This window comes from Notothenia rossii (assembly GCF_949606895.1).
Source record: "Notothenia rossii genome assembly, chromosome: 2".
Lineage (NCBI taxonomy): Eukaryota > Metazoa > Chordata > Actinopteri > Perciformes > Nototheniidae > Notothenia > Notothenia rossii.
The window spans coordinates 36,372,039-36,391,059 of record NC_136904.1 but is presented as its reverse complement, the minus strand read 5'-3'; the positions used below and the strand labels follow the sequence as shown (position 1 = coordinate 36,391,059).

At 41.1% G+C, this 19,021-nt stretch overlaps 1 protein-coding gene across 1 annotated transcript in view; it reads left to right on the top strand.

The window, feature by feature from the left end:
* The window catches only part of itfg1 (integrin alpha FG-GAP repeat containing 1), a 188,001-nt gene that overhangs the window by 45,535 nt on the left and 123,445 nt on the right, over window positions 1–19,021 (top strand). The window contains exons 8-9 of the mRNA XM_079664764.1: window positions 121–205; window positions 15,409–15,503. Of these exons, the coding sequence (XP_079520890.1) occupies window positions 121–205; window positions 15,409–15,503 (180 nt within the window). The remainder of the gene's footprint in view (window positions 1–120; window positions 206–15,408; window positions 15,504–19,021) is intronic.

Below are 19,021 nucleotides of genomic sequence, written 5' to 3'. Positions count from 1 at the left end.
GGGGGGTTCTGGACTGGATCTCTTCTGAACTCTTCTGTCAGAATTGGAACGAGGAAAGTTAGTCAGGTTTTGTGGAGAGTTTTTACCAATTTCTTCTTTCTCTCTCTCTCTCTCTCTCAGGATGGGAACTTCACCAGAGTTGATGATGTCCTGCCTGCAGAACCACCAAATAAAACTGTCGGACAGTCCTCCTTTGCCGACTTTGGTAAGACTTCTAGAGGTCTTTCATTTGCCATCATATTGACCAACCTTGTGCATTTGTGTTAGATTGTGACAGCGAGATCCCTCCAATAGCTGGCTTTGACATATACTATGGAGATGTTGACTGAAACTTCTGAACGCAGCAGGTTCTACTGGGCCTGATTATATTCAAAAGTGGTGTGTGTGGGTTTGTGAGTGTGGGGGGGGGGGGGGGGTTGTCAGATCAATTCCTATCCTAAGTCCTTTAAGCTGCCTCTGCATTTGAAGCTGTGTTGCTTCAAAGGCCTCCGAATAGGACCGTCTGGTATTTTTGGCTTTGGCATTTTCACTACAGCTCTCTCATCACATAACTTTATTCACACACACACCAACATGCAATCACACCCACCCCCCAAAAATGCTTACCAGACAGCTAATCTTACACAGGCACACACTGTTTCAAACACACACTCTATTCCACATTGAGGCATCTTTTTGTGAACATCTTATCCCCTTAAACAATCTTGGCCAGAAGCGTTCATTGTTCAGCCCGGCTTTACATTTATCCTCAGTAAATCTCCGCTGGCTCGCTAATCTCCAGGCTGCAGACACAAAGTGGCCCCCGGTTGCTCCGTCAGAGCTACCTCCTCAGCCATGGTGGCTTCTTATGCTTGTTTAAGAAGATAGCAACCATTGGGGATTAATGGTCCAATGGTGTACAACAGTTAAGTAAGATGAGGAATTTCTGGGTGGTAAAAATGATGAGCAATATCTCTCCTTTACTCAGCTTCTGTTGTTGAGATAACCCTGAACAATGCTCTGTACCTGCAGCTGCTATAGCCCTGTGTACATTTGAATAACATTTGTGAACATACTATTAAGTTGGATGCTCTGGATAAATGAACACTCTTCAAGAGTCTAATTAATTTCTCAGTAGTTAGACAACAATGTATCTATGTATCTAAAGTTGGCTAACTATAGCTGCTATAGCCCACCATTAGCTTATAGCAATGATGGAATGTAACTACAGTACTTTTCCACAATAACTATATTTAAGCACACATTTACTTGAGTATTTCCATTTTAAGATTAAGACTTTATACTTATAATATCAGCGCTTCTCAGTTGGGAATATTGTACTTTTTACTTTGCTGGTACAGATTTGTTTTTGATCTCCTTTCCCCAGACCTGTTGATTTTGACATACTTAAGGATAGTGTTCCTTTATTTGAATCTCTTACTTTTCAAAGATAAGTACATTAAAATCCCTCCTGGATAAGCATCTAAATGCATCATCACAAAGCTGAAAATAGCTTATCAAAAATAGAGATATGTGGTTCTTATAGAACAGCAACGAAGCGACAAACATATGATGATCTTAAAGAATATGATGCATTGCAATAGATAAAACTGCACATATGGATTCAAGGGAGTTCAAATAATCACAACCATAAACATCAACAACAGTCAAATGCAACATACACAATAATCCAGCAGTAATATTATCCAAATACATCATGTAGTAAAGGTCTGACATGGAACATGTAACTGTAAAAAGAATACGTCACCGTTTGGTATTAGTACAACTTCTTCCATAAATGTCAAAAAAGACATTGTCACAACAGAAAGTGTGAAGAAAAGGCGTCATTAATTTGAATCAACATTTTTTTTTACCAGGACATACCAGACAATAAAAACTAAATCAATTTGCAATACAGAACTAAAGACCTGTATCTGTATAACATTGTAAATACCTTTATCAGATCTTTAAAGTATCCTATGTTGAAAAACTAAATTAGATCTAATATCCCAACAAGCTGTGGTTCTTGGTTCATAGCATATTTGTTTTGTTTCTGGTGTTTCTGTTATTTTTCTCTCCAAACATTGACCTTTTGTTTGTTTTCATTTTGCAAGTGTGACCTTATCACTCAGTTTGAGCTATATGCTGTCGTTGCCTGTGTAATGTTTGATTCATTTTTAATTAACTTTTGGGCTCGTGTGGCACTGCACACACACACACACACACACACACACACACACACACACACACACACACACACACACACACACACACACACACACACACACACACACACACACACACACACACACACACACACACACACACACACACACACACACACACACACACACAATGACACACTGATAAACACATCCTTAAGATTAATCTGTTAATCTCATTGCAGCTACTGTAGAGGTGTCCATCAAATATTTAGTGAACAAACTTCCCCTTCCCAAATCGGCAATAATATATGAGCCAGAGGGGAAATGACCTGCTACATGTGTGTGGGTGCATCCTGTGGGAATATGTCTCCCAGCATGTTTGTGTGATTTGCTGGCGAGTCTGTGTTGTGTATGTAATACATCTATTGGTGCGGTGACCCTTTTTTTGTTTAAATCTCAAGCTTATCTCAACAAAAACATTTTCATTTCTTAAATCGCTCGCTCTTTTTCTTTTTTTCCCCTTCCTCCTTCGGCTCGGAAATGTCACTTCAAGACGTTGCCCTCGTTAGCTGGGGATTGAAGCCTTTGAGGGTCACGCTTCTAATAATCTGCCAAATTCCGGGAGAGAGATGCCTCGCAGGATATAACGTCTCTTGTTTTCCTGCCGTGTTTTTGTCTGCCTCACTCTGCCCTTCCTCGGCTGTCGCTGTCTATCTTTCTTCCTCTTGATCTACTGTATGTCTGCTATCTACGGCTGACGCGCTGCTCACACTCGTTTTTCTTCTCCGCCCTCTATTCTTCGAACAAACAGCTTTTGGTGTCGCTCTTGTTATATTGTTGGAGAAGGGCTCTGAAGTGACCCTCTATCCTCCTGTCATTCCTTTAAGTTGCTTTATTTTCCCCAAGGATATTCATATAAGCTTCATTGTTCACTTTACTTCAGAGATGGAGAGATTTTTTACAATATAGAACAATAATATCCATCACTATCTAAAGATATTATAAAAGGAAGGACTGGCCATTGGGAATACCGGGAGTTTTCCTGGCTCACATTTGTAAGTCTTACGGCCACTCCTTGGGAGTGGATTGTGTGGCCCTCACTGGGCTGGGCTGGGCCGTTTTGATAGGTTACCTTTGTTCTATCTATCAGATAGTTTCACTTTCACACATCAGGCCCGTAGTAGCTGTCACTGCGCAGTGAACAATCAGGAGTGAGTGACTGAGAGACCTAGCTGGCAGTTGCTCACACATGGATAAACAAGCTCCAAAGCGTAAAGGCGTTTGTGGAGAAGAACGTGTTGCCCACATTCTGTTACTGAGTTTAGGCTAGTTAGCTAGCAGGTTTATTGTTTTGGTTGCAGTCACTTTTGCCTCCACTTGCTGTTCAAATTAATGTTGAAAGAAAAAGTAAATCTGTTTACAGTTCTGTTTCATATGGGTGTTGAGAGATGTATCCATAGATTTAGTCCATCATTTTGCTCTCAAAGTGCACCAGATTGACGCATTTAACTTCAACATTGAAAAATAAATCTTGGGAGCATGCCCTGGACCCCCCTAGAGGAGGTGAGGTCCACCACCTGCCCACACCCCCTGTTAAATTGTCTCACCCACATTGAGGATGCTTCCTACGCCCATGTTTTATTCCATGCGTCAAGTCAGGCAAATTGGGTCCAAATGTTATTGCATCAATGATCTGTTAACATTAAAATCACTAAATATATGCTGTAACTATTTTGCTCTAGGCAACTCAAGGGCTCAGGTAATGTGATTACAATATGAATAAAAGACCAAAGTAACATAAAATGCATTGGGTTTTTTGTTAAGTAACATACTTTCGTCGCCGACCGGCCGATAGATGCCGCGGGTTAAGTGGGCCTGTCTGTCAATTAATCCCATGGCCACTTTTTCCCCCCAGTCCGCCCCTGGCTGTTACCACTCTGACATAGTCACACAAAAAAGACCATTGTATTAAATTAGATTTTCCAGGTGGTGCTGACTTTGTTTTTGTCCCCTTTTTTCCTCTTGTTTGTTTTCTCTATCTACTTACCTACATACATGTACCTCCGACTGCATCATCAGCCTATCTCTGTCCACCAGCCTAACCATGTCAATATGATTATCATGCAGTGTTTTTCTCTCTGCGATGGGAACATCTTACGAGCCCATCTGACCAGATCCTTTCCAGGCTAATTAAAGAGTACATTTTACATTTACCAAAAACCTTGAAATAGTGACCTCAGGGAGGCAGATTGAGAAAGACAGTCGACGAAAAAATGTGAGGGAATGGCAGACTTCAAAGGTGACACGAAGTAAAATATAAAAAAAGGGAATAGACAAAGAAAGATTTGCAGAGGTCGGTGATGTGGAGAGGGAGGATGAGAAGATGGCAGGGAGGATAATGAAAGAAAAAAAGGAAAAAGGAGAGGATGAGATGGAGCAGAGAGCAGCACTGCATCTGTGTGTGTGATCTGAAGTGGGAATTATTTCCATCGTCAAACCTCTCTCCATCTTTCTACCTTTCCTTATTCGTCCCACAGTCTGTCTGTGCACACCTTTCTCTACATGTGTCTTTACAGCAGGCTTGGAATTTCGTCATTTTAGGGGCAAGGCCATTTGGCCTTTGGTGTTACACATTTTTTCAGGGCGCAAAGGCCACATGCCAGGGCACAAAGGCCATTGAGGGAAACATTTGGATTCGGAGCTTACAAATAAATAACTTCACTTTTTGATAAGAAAAACACACGAGTGACATGGAAAACAAATCACTTTTTTAATATCAATAATGTTAAACATGATATCATCATATAGGCCTATGCCTCCTTAGTATTAGTATTACCTTTCGCGGTGTCTCGCTGTCTCAGGCTGAGTTCAGGCTGAGAAATCCACGGAGCAGCTACTGAGAAAAGATAAGGCTGAGTGAGTGAGTGTGTGTGAGGAGCTCCACAGATTGGTCCATTTGGACCTGGGCATGGTCACGTCACCATACTCAGAAAACTGGAAAAAGAGAAATCTCCAACGAGGCGTTCTGGGGCAGCATAGACAGGTATTTTCTGTGTTACAGGGTGTACTTCAAGACACTTCAAGACACTGGTACTTGCGTACCATGCTGCGAATGGATCTGGCCCTTCCTACATCCAGGACATGGTTAAACCGTACACCCCAGCACGTGCACTCCGCTCTGCATCAGCCAAACAGCTCGCTGCACCCGCACTGCGAGGGGGACCCAAGTTCCCGTCAGCAAAAACACGTGGGTTTGCTATCCTGGCTCCAAAATGGTGGAATGAGCTCCCCATTGTAATCAGGACAGCAGATAGCTTACACATCTTCCGACGCAAACTGAAATCTCATCTCTTTAGACTCCACTTCGAGCGATAGAATTACTAACAAAGCACTTATATACTAATAAAGGGCTGGCTTTCTAAATGCCAGTTGAGTAGCACTTGAAATGTTTGGCTCTATGAAACCTGATGTACTTATATGATTCTGTTTTCTTAAAGGTTGTATCTTCCTGGTCGAATGCACTTATTGTAAGTCGCTTTGGATAAAAGCGTCAGCTAAATGCAATGTAATGTAATGTAATGTACTTTGAGGGTTTGTGATGCAGAAAAACCTACATAACACACAAGGGGACGGGTAATAACCGGAAAAGCATGACATGGGACCTTTAAGTAGTGGCTTTGTGTTCTAGCCCTCTTAAAAATCACTATAAATCTGACCTATTACATGTCCTATTGAGCTGTCAGTTAACTGAGGTAATGAATAAAAATGGAGGTCAATATCGAGCAAAGCTCTACAGTAATTACCGGATAATTACAACACCGTAGTATGTAGGAAGCAGTTTTTAGAAGTAACTGGATTCCACCTTGTTGAAAGCAACATTTGATGCACGAGGCTACGTGGTCTTTTAGATATCTTTTTATTTTATTTTATTTGTTTTATTATTTTCTCCTTATAGCTTTGTGAAGCACCTTGAGATGACGTTGTCTTTAAAGTGTGCTATATAAATCAAATGTATTATTATTATGGGCTATCATGTATCATTTTACAACCAGTATAATTAATAGTAGTTTAAGATGGACAATACACACTTTCTCTATCATATACTAGTAGTATATATTAAAACCTTTGCCACCTTGATTTCCTTTAAGTCTGTTGAAAAGGACATGCTTCTATATTCTAAAGGACATGATCCTTTCTCAGAATCAGATGTTTATTACTTTTACCACTATTTCCAATCGTTTGACTCTTTCTGTATTCTTGCGACAGTACCATCAGAGAAACAGCAATGACCTTCTCACGAGACACACATTCCCGACACGATAAGTGCTGTAAAACCAAAAAACATCATTGATTTGAATCCATGATCCTTGTCTGCTTTCTGTTCAATGTGGTGCATTTCCACAGACAGCACACACTGGCTGAACTTGAGCCCTGTGTTTATATGTGCACATATTGAAGTGTGTGTTCGTGGAAGCATACAGGAATGTGCCCATGTTTGTACGCAACTGTTCTGTTTCCCGCAGTAGACTCTTAATAGATGCACAGCGTATGTCAGACAAAACAGGCCCATCTGCCTTATCACTGAAGTAATTGCATTTTTCAAAGTGACAGGGGCAAATGCATAATTCATCATTAGGTAAAGCACAACGAAGCCCAACAGGCAACACGTCAGCCAGCTTCACTGCAGGTAGGACGGAGGCGGGCTCTGCAAGATAGGGAGAATTTTCAGCGAGACATGAATGGGTTGGGAGGTGATATTTAAAATCAGAAAGGCTGTCATCGTGCCGTGTGTGTGTGTGTGTGTGTGTGTGTGTGTGTGTGTGTGTGTGTGTGTGTGTGTGTGTGTGTGTGTGTGTGTGTGTGTGTGTGTGTGTGTGTGTGTGTGTGTGTGTGTGTGTGTGTGTGTGTGTGTGTGTGTGTGTGTGTGTGTGTGTGTGTGTGTGTGTGTGTGTGTGTGTGTGTGTGTGTGTGTGTGTGTGTGTGTGTGTGTGTGTGTGTGTGTGTGTGTGTGTGTGTGTGTGTGTGTGTGTGTGTGTGTGTGTGTGTGTGAGCAGGTAAGTCAGCATGTTAACAGGACAGCCTATTTCTCTCTGAGCTCCCCTCAGGCGTTCTTCCTCCACTCACCTTATTATATTGTTTTTCATCCAACCTCTGCTCCTCTCCCTCTTTCCTGCCCGTCTCATTCTCTTTCCAACCCTTTTTTTTTATACCTTCATTTCACTTTGTAATTTATTTTTTTGCTTTCACTGACTTGTCTTGTTATGTTTTCAACCACTCCACTCTGCTTCCCGTCTTGTTTTGCTTTTTCTGTCTCACTTTGTTTGTCACTTCTTCTCCCCGAGTGTACCTGTACCATAAGTCCTGTTCAGTAATCAAAGTAGTATCACATAAAAACATGCATCTAGGTTTATGTTAATGCACTCCGGGCCGTAAAAATGCTTCAATGCGAAAAATTTAATCTCCCAATCAAGCCCTATGTTGTGATATTCCTTGCATATTTTTTATTGAGTCTCCCGGGTTTCCTGGTTTATATATTAATTTGCACATTTTAATATGCATTTGAATGCAAATCAGAAAGTTCATTTGGCACAAAAGTGTCCTTTATTAAAGACCTGTATCTCGGTCTGTCTTCCGATACATACCGGGATCCAATTATGCATCAGTAGTACTCTAAATAATAAGCACCCACCCAGTTATATACAGCTAAATAGCACTGTATCTTTTTCAAATATGTTACACAAGTGTGGGTTGAAAGGGTGATTACAAAAATGTACCATTACAATATACATGAGTTTTCATACTGAGTGTTGCACCTGAAGCTGGGGGCGTCAGAGGGATAGAGACATGAGGTGGAGGTGCATGTCAGTTTTCCTAAAAATAGAGAAGATTGTTATTGTAGTTTGTCTCAGTTAATAATTGACTAAATGCAGCAATTCCTGTCCAAATGAATTAATTCCTTCTTGGAGTCATAACTCTGTCAAATCTGAAAACCAACACATTTAGCTGACACTTTTATTCAAAGCAACTTACAATAAGTGCAAAATAAACCATACAGATACTATAACTCAGAACAACAAGAAACATGCAGGTATATTCTCTTCAAGTAAGACCAACCATTGACAGTGCTGTTGCATATGTTTCAAATGGGCTAAACCCTTTTAAAGTACTACCATATTCTTTTGTAATATATTTAATGACCAAGTTACAAGTGAAACAGGTGGGTTTTCTGTTTATGGATGATGTGTAGACTTTATGTTGTCCCGATATAAAGCTTCTTCCACCATTTTGGAGCCAATAGCAAACAGGTGTGTTTTTATTCAAGGGTTCCACTTGTAGTGAGGAAGTAGCGAGCCATTTGGCTGATGCATAGCCAAGTCCTACATTTGGAAGGACCTGATCCATTCACGGCTTGACAGGCCAGTACCAGTGAGACAGATATAATACACATATTCAATGTATTGTTTCTAATACATGTCCTTAAATGTTCTTAGAAATCATATAAAAAACATCCATCATATTTTTAAAGAACCTAACTGAGAATCACCTTTTTAAGTTGTAAGCGGGAGGGGTACAGCCGTCTTAATTAATTTAGACATCATTTATCTACACTACATTTCATTTAAACCTAAAATGAGTATGATGGATAACTATGTAAGACTTGTTAATGCAATGTGACGATTCAAATTTGATTGATGATACATGCTAATTCAGAAATGGATGTTAAACTAATGCAGATGCAGTCCTTGTTAATGCCTCGGGCTCATATAGGCATGAATACTCCAATAATATGTCTGGTGAAAGATTTCCCAAGTTTAAAATCAAGTTTTCTGTGTATATAAACTCCTCAAAAAAAGTTTGGGAAACGTTATTTTGGTCGATTATTCCTCCCCTTTAATAATAACAATTGGTATTGTATGTTTTATCGTTGGAAAGCCTGATTAGTCACCTTTACAACGAGGTACAACTTGTAAGGAACGTGCATTCGTGGAATGAGCAACACAGCTAACCGTGTGGGTAGCGGCCCAACATTTTGCCAAAATCCCCTGCAATATTCTTCTGTTGGTATTCACTCTCGTTTTGAGCTTCAAGCGCTGGCAGGTGTATGGCTGGCAGGTGTATGCCAGTCACAGGTGTGTGACTGACACCTGATTACAGGCAAGATTTGCATGGCTGGTCTTCGTGCTTATAAGGCTGCCAGGAAGCCTGCAATGACTGCCGTTCACCGTCAGGCCCGTTTGCGCTGATGTCGACAGCACCGACAGTGGAACCTAAGAATGTGGGGGAACGTCATCTCACATCTCTCTCACAGGCAAAATAGAAATTGTCATCATTGAAGGCAATCTTAATGCAGTGAGATATCAAATTGAGATTCTGGAGCCAGTGGCGATCCCATATCTCCAGAATCTGGGACCTAACTCGATCCTCCAGGATGAAAACGCTCGCCCCCACTCGTTGTAAAGGTGACTAATCAGGCTTTGCAACGATATAAAATACAATACCAATTGGAATTATTAAAGGGGAGGAATAATCAACTGAAATAACATTTCCAAACCTTTTTTGAGGAGTTTATATATAAATATATATTAGTGCTGGGCAACAATTACGTTTTTTAATCGAATGGTTTTCTGCTAAATCGCATTGGTATGACCACAATATCATAATGAAGTCAAAGGTAGTGTGGTAGTAGAGTAGTTTGTTATAGAAAAACAAGTTACCCTCAGAGTCCAGTGATAAGAAAATTCAATTTTGCAGTGGTTAAAATAACTGGCTCTATCAAATCTGCCATCTGGAAGAGATTTAAAGTGTCCATGTAAGAGTATTTTTTCCATGTTTGTGTCCCCGCCAGTTCTCTTCTGTTTGAGTTCATGTGAGCGCTGCCGCAGTCTTGGGCCCGCCCCAAATGCTCTCATTGGTTGAGACGCCAATACTGACCAACATCCCGCCCCTCCTGTGACCCATGGTTTGTCAGTATATGTATTCAGAGCCCGTGAGCAACGGACTTTCAAAGTAATTACATTCATTTAAAAACTGTTAAAATAATTGTTGGCGTTAATTAATTAATGTGTTAATGCGATAATAACGTGTCTACTGTATTACGCCTTTAGTGCACAGATTTTCAGAAAACACACATCACATCAGAGGGTTTGTAATGAGACACAAGCTCCTAGCAGCATCCCCCCCCCACCCATGTGTGTTTGTGCGTGTGCATATTGTGATTTGCATTGTTATTGGTGCTGTGTTGTACCCTATGAATGCCAATGTGTCCTAATGCATATCAGCTCACTATCTCTGTTTATTGCCTCGTGGTCTATCTCTCTCATCCTGTTGTCTTTACTCATTTTCCCCTCTGTTGTCTCTCCATTCCTCGGCCTGGCCTCCCCTCTCCTCCTCCTCCTCCTCTTCGTTTCAACCCATACCCGCCGTTTCCTCCCTCTGCGCGTCTCTCAGCCAATCTCCCTCACACCACACTCTGTCAGCGGGACTGAGAGATGAAAAGAGAGAGAGAGTGAGGGAATGATGGTGAATAAAGAGGTGGACAGAGAAACAGAGGCATTACGCCTGAGAAGGGAATGATAAGGGAGATTGTGACTGACAGAGAAGTGAGATAGAAAAGGAGGGAGAGAAAGATGAATAGCCAGATAAAACAAAGTATTCGTGGAGGGAAGGACAGCTGGGATAGAGTAAAAGGATCTTACTGTGTGTGTGTGTGTGTGTGTGTGTGTGTGTGTGTGTGTGTGTGTGTGTGTGTGTGTGTGTGTGTGTGTGTGTGTGTGTGTGTGTGTGTGTGTGTGTGTGTGTGTGTGTGTGTGTGTGTGTGTGTGTGTGTGTGTGTGTGTGTGTGTGTGTGTGTGTGTGTGTGTGTGTGTGTGTGTGTGTGTGTCAGTGTTTCTCAAAGTGGGGGGCGCAGAGTCATGACAGGGCGTGCGCCAGAGACCAGGAAGAAAAACATTTATGACAACAACAACAAAAAAACTGAATTGTTATGACGTCGGCATGACCTGCGAAAGTTACTCTTAGAAACCTTAGAAACCTATGAGGGCGCTGTAGGACACAGGTGTGTAATGTACATTTTGAGGATGGAAGGTCAATAAGCGGCGTCAGGGGAGCGCTAGGGGGTGCTGCAGGTCCCCCTAGGATAGCCATAGCACCCCCTAAGCACCCCCAATAAATGTATGTCTTTTTCCTTTCTATGTTTGAAATTCATAATTTGAAAATTGAATGATTCGAAAATAATATGTTACAATACAAGTACGTCTGGGTCTCTGTGTTTTCATTCAAACCCCGTTTTGAAGAAATGTGCAGTGCAAAACAGGCTAATTGCAGCCACTAACGCTGTGATAAGACACACTTTCTGCCAAATGTAAGCATTTTATTTCGTTTGATTTCTTTGCACAGATTGCAAAGTATTATAACTTATTGTTCAAGCAAAGGGATTGCACAATTGTAGTATGTATTTTTTTTTTTGACCACACAGACTAATGGAGCATTGTTTTATTATCACTGTTCTAGCAAAGTGATTTTTTTTTTTTTTTTTTAAAGGAATGCTCACGTTCATATTGATGTATTTTAATAAATGTTAACTTGGCCCATTACGTGACTATTTGTGTTGGGGGGGCCCAACTTTTTTTTTTTCTCCTCTGCAGGACTGAGTTTGCACTCATTCTGTGTCCCTCCATATTTGCCTGTTTGTTTCTTACTCTCCTTACCTACACATTCATCTCCACTATACAGCATGCTCAAATGCTGCACTTACACTGTTTTGTTTCCAACCATGACAACACATTGAGCAATAGATACTTGCAGAACTCCTTACGCCTCTGCATGGATGTGTGCAAACTGATGCTGCTTTTGGAATTTAGAGTGCAGTGCCTGTCAGAATACACTTTGGAAGAAAGTTGAGGTTTAGAGTAACAGACACACATAGAGAACTGTAAAATGCAGTTTTCATTTAAAGGGCGATGCAGCTTTCTGTCCGGGGCACCATGCACCTTTACTGTAAAGATATAGATACATTTGCAACATGTTTAACACAAATAAACACATTCATCTTTATTCTATAACCAGACACGTAATGGCCCTGACTTTAAATCCCTGCTCCAAAAACACTTGATGCTTCATTTCCCGTCATGCAAGCTGATTATTTATTGTTGTTCAACATGCTTTGTAAATGCCTATATCTTTCAAACTCCAAACTTCCAATGTTCTGTTTAAAATCTGTATATTTAAAATGTTTGACTACATAGGATTAACACAAATACATACATAAACATCCCACCCATATACAAACTAACTGAGGACCTTACTGTAAAGGAGCGGGTATTAGTCCAAGTAAAACAGGTCAAATAAGGTCTTCATAAATGTGTTGGATGCAGTTATTAATTTTAAATATATATATATATATTGATATACAGTGTAGCAGATGGGAATTTGACTTCCACATCTTATTAATGTACACTAAAGGTACATTTATCTTTTCTTAAGACACACACACAGAAGAAATGATACCACATTTTAAGCTAGGAGTCAATTGAGTCTGAATATGCCAACTTCATTTGATTTGCTTTCATTCATTTGATACCATCCCAAGCTTTTTCAGACATTAATTTCGGCTCTTAATAAAATATATAATCAAATTACATATTTGTTCAGACTTTGGATATAATGCAAAAGAAAAAAGTAGTGTAAGTTGCAGCCCAAATTCAGAATAAATGCAAACTCTTAATCTGGTTCATTTTTTTGTAGTGTGTAATAATACATTCCTGATTATGTGTCCCACTATTAATCATGTATCTCTTTTCTCTTTTCTTTCAATTTCTAGATTACTTATTACCTTTAGAAGTGTAACGCCTTACCCATCTCACTTCTTCTCTCTTGCTCAGTGGCCCCTGACAGTCACATTCAGTTTCTCCTCCTCCTGTGCTTTTTACTGTCGTTCATCATTAGTGTCATGCACTTCCTCCTTCCACATGGTACAACATCTGTTTGGGAATGTTGAACTTGCCTTGTTAAAAAGCGTTCCAATAAACCCTGCGATGAGAAGCCTGGAAGCAGTTTCACCTCTTTAGTCTGGTGTCAATTCACATGCATAATAACATGTTGGAATGATCCTTTAATCCTTTGTTTTTAAAGACCTTTCTAACAGACCTGCCATTGCAAGAAAAGCACAGTTGCAAGTAATAACACAAACCATGGAATCACTCAATGTAGGTGTCCCAGTAACCAATCACAATGACCCTGCATGCATCACAACAGAGTGTTGTATCCTAATTGTTATGCAGTGCTAATTAGCGTTATTAGGTGCACCTGTGATCTTTGACACGTCTAAATAGCTGCTGTGAAAAATCTCTGTAGCTCATTAAAAGGTTGCAATGTTATGTTACTAAATAGGAATTCCAGACAGTAAACTAAATATATCGAATTATTAGTAAGGCAGTAAACAGACCTAGTGCTGAGTGTGGACTGGTACTTGGGAAAGAGGCTAGTTCCTCTATTGAGCCAATTTGAGTGTCCTTTTGAGGGTTACTTTAAAAATGTATTCTGCTAGTTACATGGAACACATTGTAATCAGTAACCTTAGTATCACAAATAAAAATAAAACATATTTTCAAAGAAAGATTTAAAGTAGCCTAACTGAAAACCAAAATGACAATGCAGGCACTACATCTAGCTATAATAAATGTGTTTTTATTTTAAAATGTATTGTAACTCCTGCTTGTTATCCCCATTTATTTTTAATGAGGTATTAATCTGATTCAGCATTTATTTTCACTCCAAGGGAATATTGTTACCTTTCTTTAGTGTTTTGATTACGTAATTCAGTAACTACATATAAAAGCATGACGTGATCAGGAAACTCAACTATTTGTTATTTCCCAAGCCTTTCAGTGAGATGATATGGACAATCTCTAAGAGGAGGACCAACCAAGCCAATTATTTCCTGCGACACCGCTGTCCAATTATGCCCTCCACAGATGAATCTTGCTCCTCTTCATTGTACTTATTCAAGAGCAAGTATGACTTTACATATGTAGGGTTCCCAGCCCGAGCTGGCAGTTAAGGTCCATCAAAACTGTATGCCCTGCCCCATCAGCTCTGATGAAATCTGTCATTTAGATGAGCTTGATAGCCTAAGGCCCTGTGTCCGCATAGGGTCTCTTTCTGGCATAAAGGCTCTGGAAGGGTGCTGGGCAGAGCCTCATCCATTTCATTAAAAGACGCTCCCAGCTCCCAGCAAGCAACATCTAGTGTTGGCCCGCTCCATCTGCTCAAGCAAATGGGCTTTTCGGTCTTTGTTATCGTGAGTTTTTGTCTGACATTAAGAACAGTATAAATGTCAAAAGGCCAAAAAACAAGCTGCTTCTTCATTTTTCAAATTGACATCACCAACGCTTTTGTGAAAAGTATGTATACATATATAATATGATATATTTTTAACTACAAATATTCGGAGGATCCCCACAAAAGAAAAAAAATGATAGTTGCGACACTCTTTCTCAAGGTGGCACCATGCCACAACATGTGCTCTTACCTCATTGGAAATGTTTGAAGAAAAACGCTTTGACAAAAAAGATGACGCTAAGTTCACACAGGTCCCTAATGGAAAGCCAGCAGGCTCTGCCTGCTTTAATGTCTCAGGGTTCACAGCGTCGAAGCCCTGAACACATAGGAAACCATCAAGTAGATCTCAATGGTTTCCTTATAGATGTAAATGAGGCGCAAAGTAATTTATGATCCAGTCGACATCACTTAATCTAGGAGAGCTTTGTGAAGTGTGTGTATTGTATGTGTCTTTGCATGATGTGCCAGGAATCTGAACCTGGTGCACTGAAGTGCCTGTGCTTTGAAGAGCTGCTGTGTTGATTTGGGAGGCTCTGTCCCTGCTTGTAACTTAGATGAAGACTGCATGGCATCATGCAGATTATAATTAAAAGCCATGAACATCAGCAGAGAAACGATTCTTCAAGTCATCTGACATTATTAAAAGGCATCAAAGAGGCAAGTGTTGCTTGGATGTTTGTTTGCTCGTAGGAAACAAGCAGGTGTTCCTGTGACCCAGCACAAAACCGGAAAAAAAACTGGAACAATTTCTTTGTTGCCAAAAAACTGTGCTGTGTTCAAAGACGACTCCTGAACAAAACCGTGGCATTCTGATGGAGTGAAAATATTAAAATAGCACATTTTTAGAAAACAAAGGACCTCACTTCCCCGGTTCAATTCAACATTGTTGCAACTCAATCTTATTCTCTCTGTGTGTTTCTGGCAGATGGCGATGGCTACCAGGATCACCTCCTCCCTGTGTGTTCGGATCTCGCCTGTCAGCGCAGTGCCATCTACATGGCCAAGTCTGGCTCAAAAGAGGTACTTAACACACACAACCACACTTGCAGTTGTGCTAAAAGTCATTCCAATGGATACGCTTGGTTTTCAGCTCACTCTTCTATGAACTGCTCTTTACTATTCCACTCTACCATTCCTTATAACCCCACTGTGTACTACTCTGCTCTCTGTTCTTACCTTTGGCTCAACTCTGTCAGCCTCTGGGACACTGCTTTGTTCTCTGTTACTGTCTTCTGATTAGTACAACACTTCTCTGTCCCACTGTCCTCTTTTCTAATAGTTCTTATAACATGCTCAGAGGAATCCAAATATCAGTTCTTGTAGGAGAGAGGTCGCTCGTATTATACCCCTCCATCCTCAGTTACCTCTTCTTTTCTGCTGCAGTTTACCCCTGCCTTTGCTACTCAATTTTACTTTTTTTTTGTGGGTGAACAAAGGTTGTAGACAGTGCCAACTACCTGTTGCTTTTCTATGAAACATATCTGCAAGTTGTGCCAATACTAGAAGGTGAAATTAAAGGGGCCCTATTGTTTTTTGGGGCATTTTCCCTTTCCTGTAGTGTGCTATGTAGGTTTGTGTGCATGCAAATGTTACCAAAGTTCCCTCTAGGATACATTTCTCTCACACACAATCCTCCCCTGCCTGGAAAGCCTCCATTGGACTTAATTTTGAGAAATAATGACATCACTATGTAAGTAACACAACACACCCTATCACGGTAAGTGATAGGGTGTTTACCAGTCAGAGGTGGTTCAATCCTGTGTTCCTGAAGTCATCATACCAAAGTGTTCTCGGCCAAGATATCCCAAATTGATCCAGTAATATCTATGCAATTGAATGTTAGTTTTTAGCTTGTAGTCCTCGATGATGAAAAGAGCAAACCGTGGGATTTGTACAGGGTTTGCCAGTTTGATCAGCTGAGAATCACAGATATATTCTGAGGTGCTACTGTCTGTAGACGGAAACAGAAGGGAAACGGACCTGGAACCAAAAGGGAGTTGAGCCGAGTTAAGTCAGTGGAAAGTCTTAGAGGTTTGCAATTACTCTCATGACCAGGACCAAAGATGTCCCTTAGAGGAGATTGTGTAGTTCAAAACATATAGCTACTGTAATGCCATTTTGTTCTGGCCTTTATCTTCTTTATGTTATTAATGCCTTATTAGTTTTCTTCTCTGACGCCAGCCTCTCCAGTGGCTCCATTGTGATGCCAGATCCCCCTTTTCTGTTTACAATAGCTGTCAATTTCAGGGAGGCATTAAACACGTGGCTCAGAAAGACATCAGTGTGTCACTTGGTTTGCAAAGCCTTGCAAGATGGAAGTTACACATTTGCACACACAAACACATTCAATCCCATCCCAAATATACGACACACAGAAGTGTGTGCATGGAACATGCTCACCAACAGTTCTTACACTCTATTAACACACATCATCTCCACCACCACCTACGTAGCATTTTGCGTGATTCCTTTCACTCACATCCAACCAGTTGGCAGGAGCTTTTCCTTCCTCTGCCACTAGAGAACGAGCTTCCTCTTTTTATTCAATCCAAAATAGAAATATGACAGGCTTATCTGCATGTCCGCCCCCACACACACATGTGCGCACAAAAGACACGCACACACAGCTGCGCACTCCCTGTGGATATGCTTTCTATTGTTTGCCTGTCAGCAGCAAAACAAAAATAAGATTGAAGGAAAAAGTGAAAGGAGGAGTGTTGAAGGAAGGGAGTGGGGGGGGCAGAGAGAGGAGGACTTATCTGCACTGATGGATGAAGTGAACACATGTTGTGTTTCTTGTCACTTTGTGTTTGAGAGACAGTCATCACTGTCGAATACGAGAGGCGGGGAGGGATGGGTTAGGAGGAAACCAGGCTCTATCCAAGCGTCTCATGCTTTCATGGAGTGGGGATAATAATACCCCACCAAAATGTTAACCTTCTTCAACAGAAGCCTACGGAGGGCCAGAAGGAACATGTATGGGGAAACAAATCAGAATCAGAATCAGAATCAGAATACCTTTATTAGTCCCACAGAGGGGAAATGTGCAGCGTTACAGCAGGAAAGAGCCACAGACAGCTTAGTGTTGCATATCTGAAATGCGTTAAAAAAGTACTAAGTTACAATATAATAAACAAACCACACAACAATATGCTAAAAAAGTACTAAGTTATAATATAATAAACAATATGCTAAAAAAAAAAAAAAGAAAAAAAAAAAGTTACATAATTTTCAAAAATACAGATCAAAAACAAATCAAATCTACAAATCAAATCCTGTAGCAGTTCTTAGGATTTAGCAGCCCGGTATATATTACAGTTATAAAAGATGGCATATGTATATAAAGTATGTATTGCAGATAAAGCACATATTGCACATAGTTTGACGGTATTTAACAGCAGCAAGTTACACAATCTACAAAATACAAGATACATACCTTGTAACAGTAACAAGGGGTTTAGCAGCCAGGTATAAATTACACAGTTATTAATGGCATATATATATTGATTGATTTAGCGGCCAGGTATAAATTAAACAGTTATTAATGACATATACTGTATATATTGCACATATTGCACAAAGTTAGTTTGTATTTAGCAGCAAGAGGTGTTATAGTCTGTGTTGTGGTGTGTGTGTGTAGGAGGTTCTACTAGGGGCAGTGCTGGTTGTAAAGTCTGACCGCTGCAGGAAGGAAGGACCTACGATATCTCTCCGTGTGACAGGTGGGGTGCAGTAGCCTGTCGCTGAAGGTGTTGCACAGTGAGGACAGGGTGTCCTGGAGGGGGTGGGACATATTGTCCAGCAGGGAGGACAGCTTGGCTGCCATTCTCCTGTCTCCCACCACCTCCACAGTGTCCAGAGGACTCCCCAGGACAGAGCTGGCCTTCCTTACCAGTCTGTTCAGTCTCTTCCCGTCAGCAACCGAGATGCTGCTGCCCCAGCAGGCCACACCATAGAAAATGGCTGATGCCACAACAGAGTCAAAGAAGGTCTGAAGGAGTGCCCCCTGTACCCCGAAAGACCTCAGTCTCCTCAGCAAAAAGAGTCTGCTCTGTCCCTTCTTGTACAGAGCAGCATAATTATCAGTCCAGTCCAGTTTATTGTTCAGATGAACACCCAGGTATTTGTAAGATTTCACAATCTCAATGTCTGCTCCCTGGATGTTCACTGATGTCGGGGGGGAGGGTTGGCGCTCTCTGAAATCCACCACCAGCTCCTTGGTCTTCGCTGCGTTCAGCTGAAGGTGGTTCCTCTGGCACCAGAAGGTGAAGTCCTGCGTCAGCCTCATCACCAACGAGGACGACAGGGAGTACACTCCCTGTCGTCCTCGTTGGTGATGAGGCCAACGATGGCGGAGTCGTCAGAGAACTTCTGCAGGTGACAGGTTGCGGTGTTGTGGGTGAAGTACGCAGTGTAGAGGGTGAAGAGAAACGGTGCCAGCTGGGGGGCCCCTGTACTGCTGATGATGGTGTCTGATTGACACTCCCTGGTCCTCACGTACTGTGGACGGTTGGTGAGGTAGTCCAGGATCCAGGAGG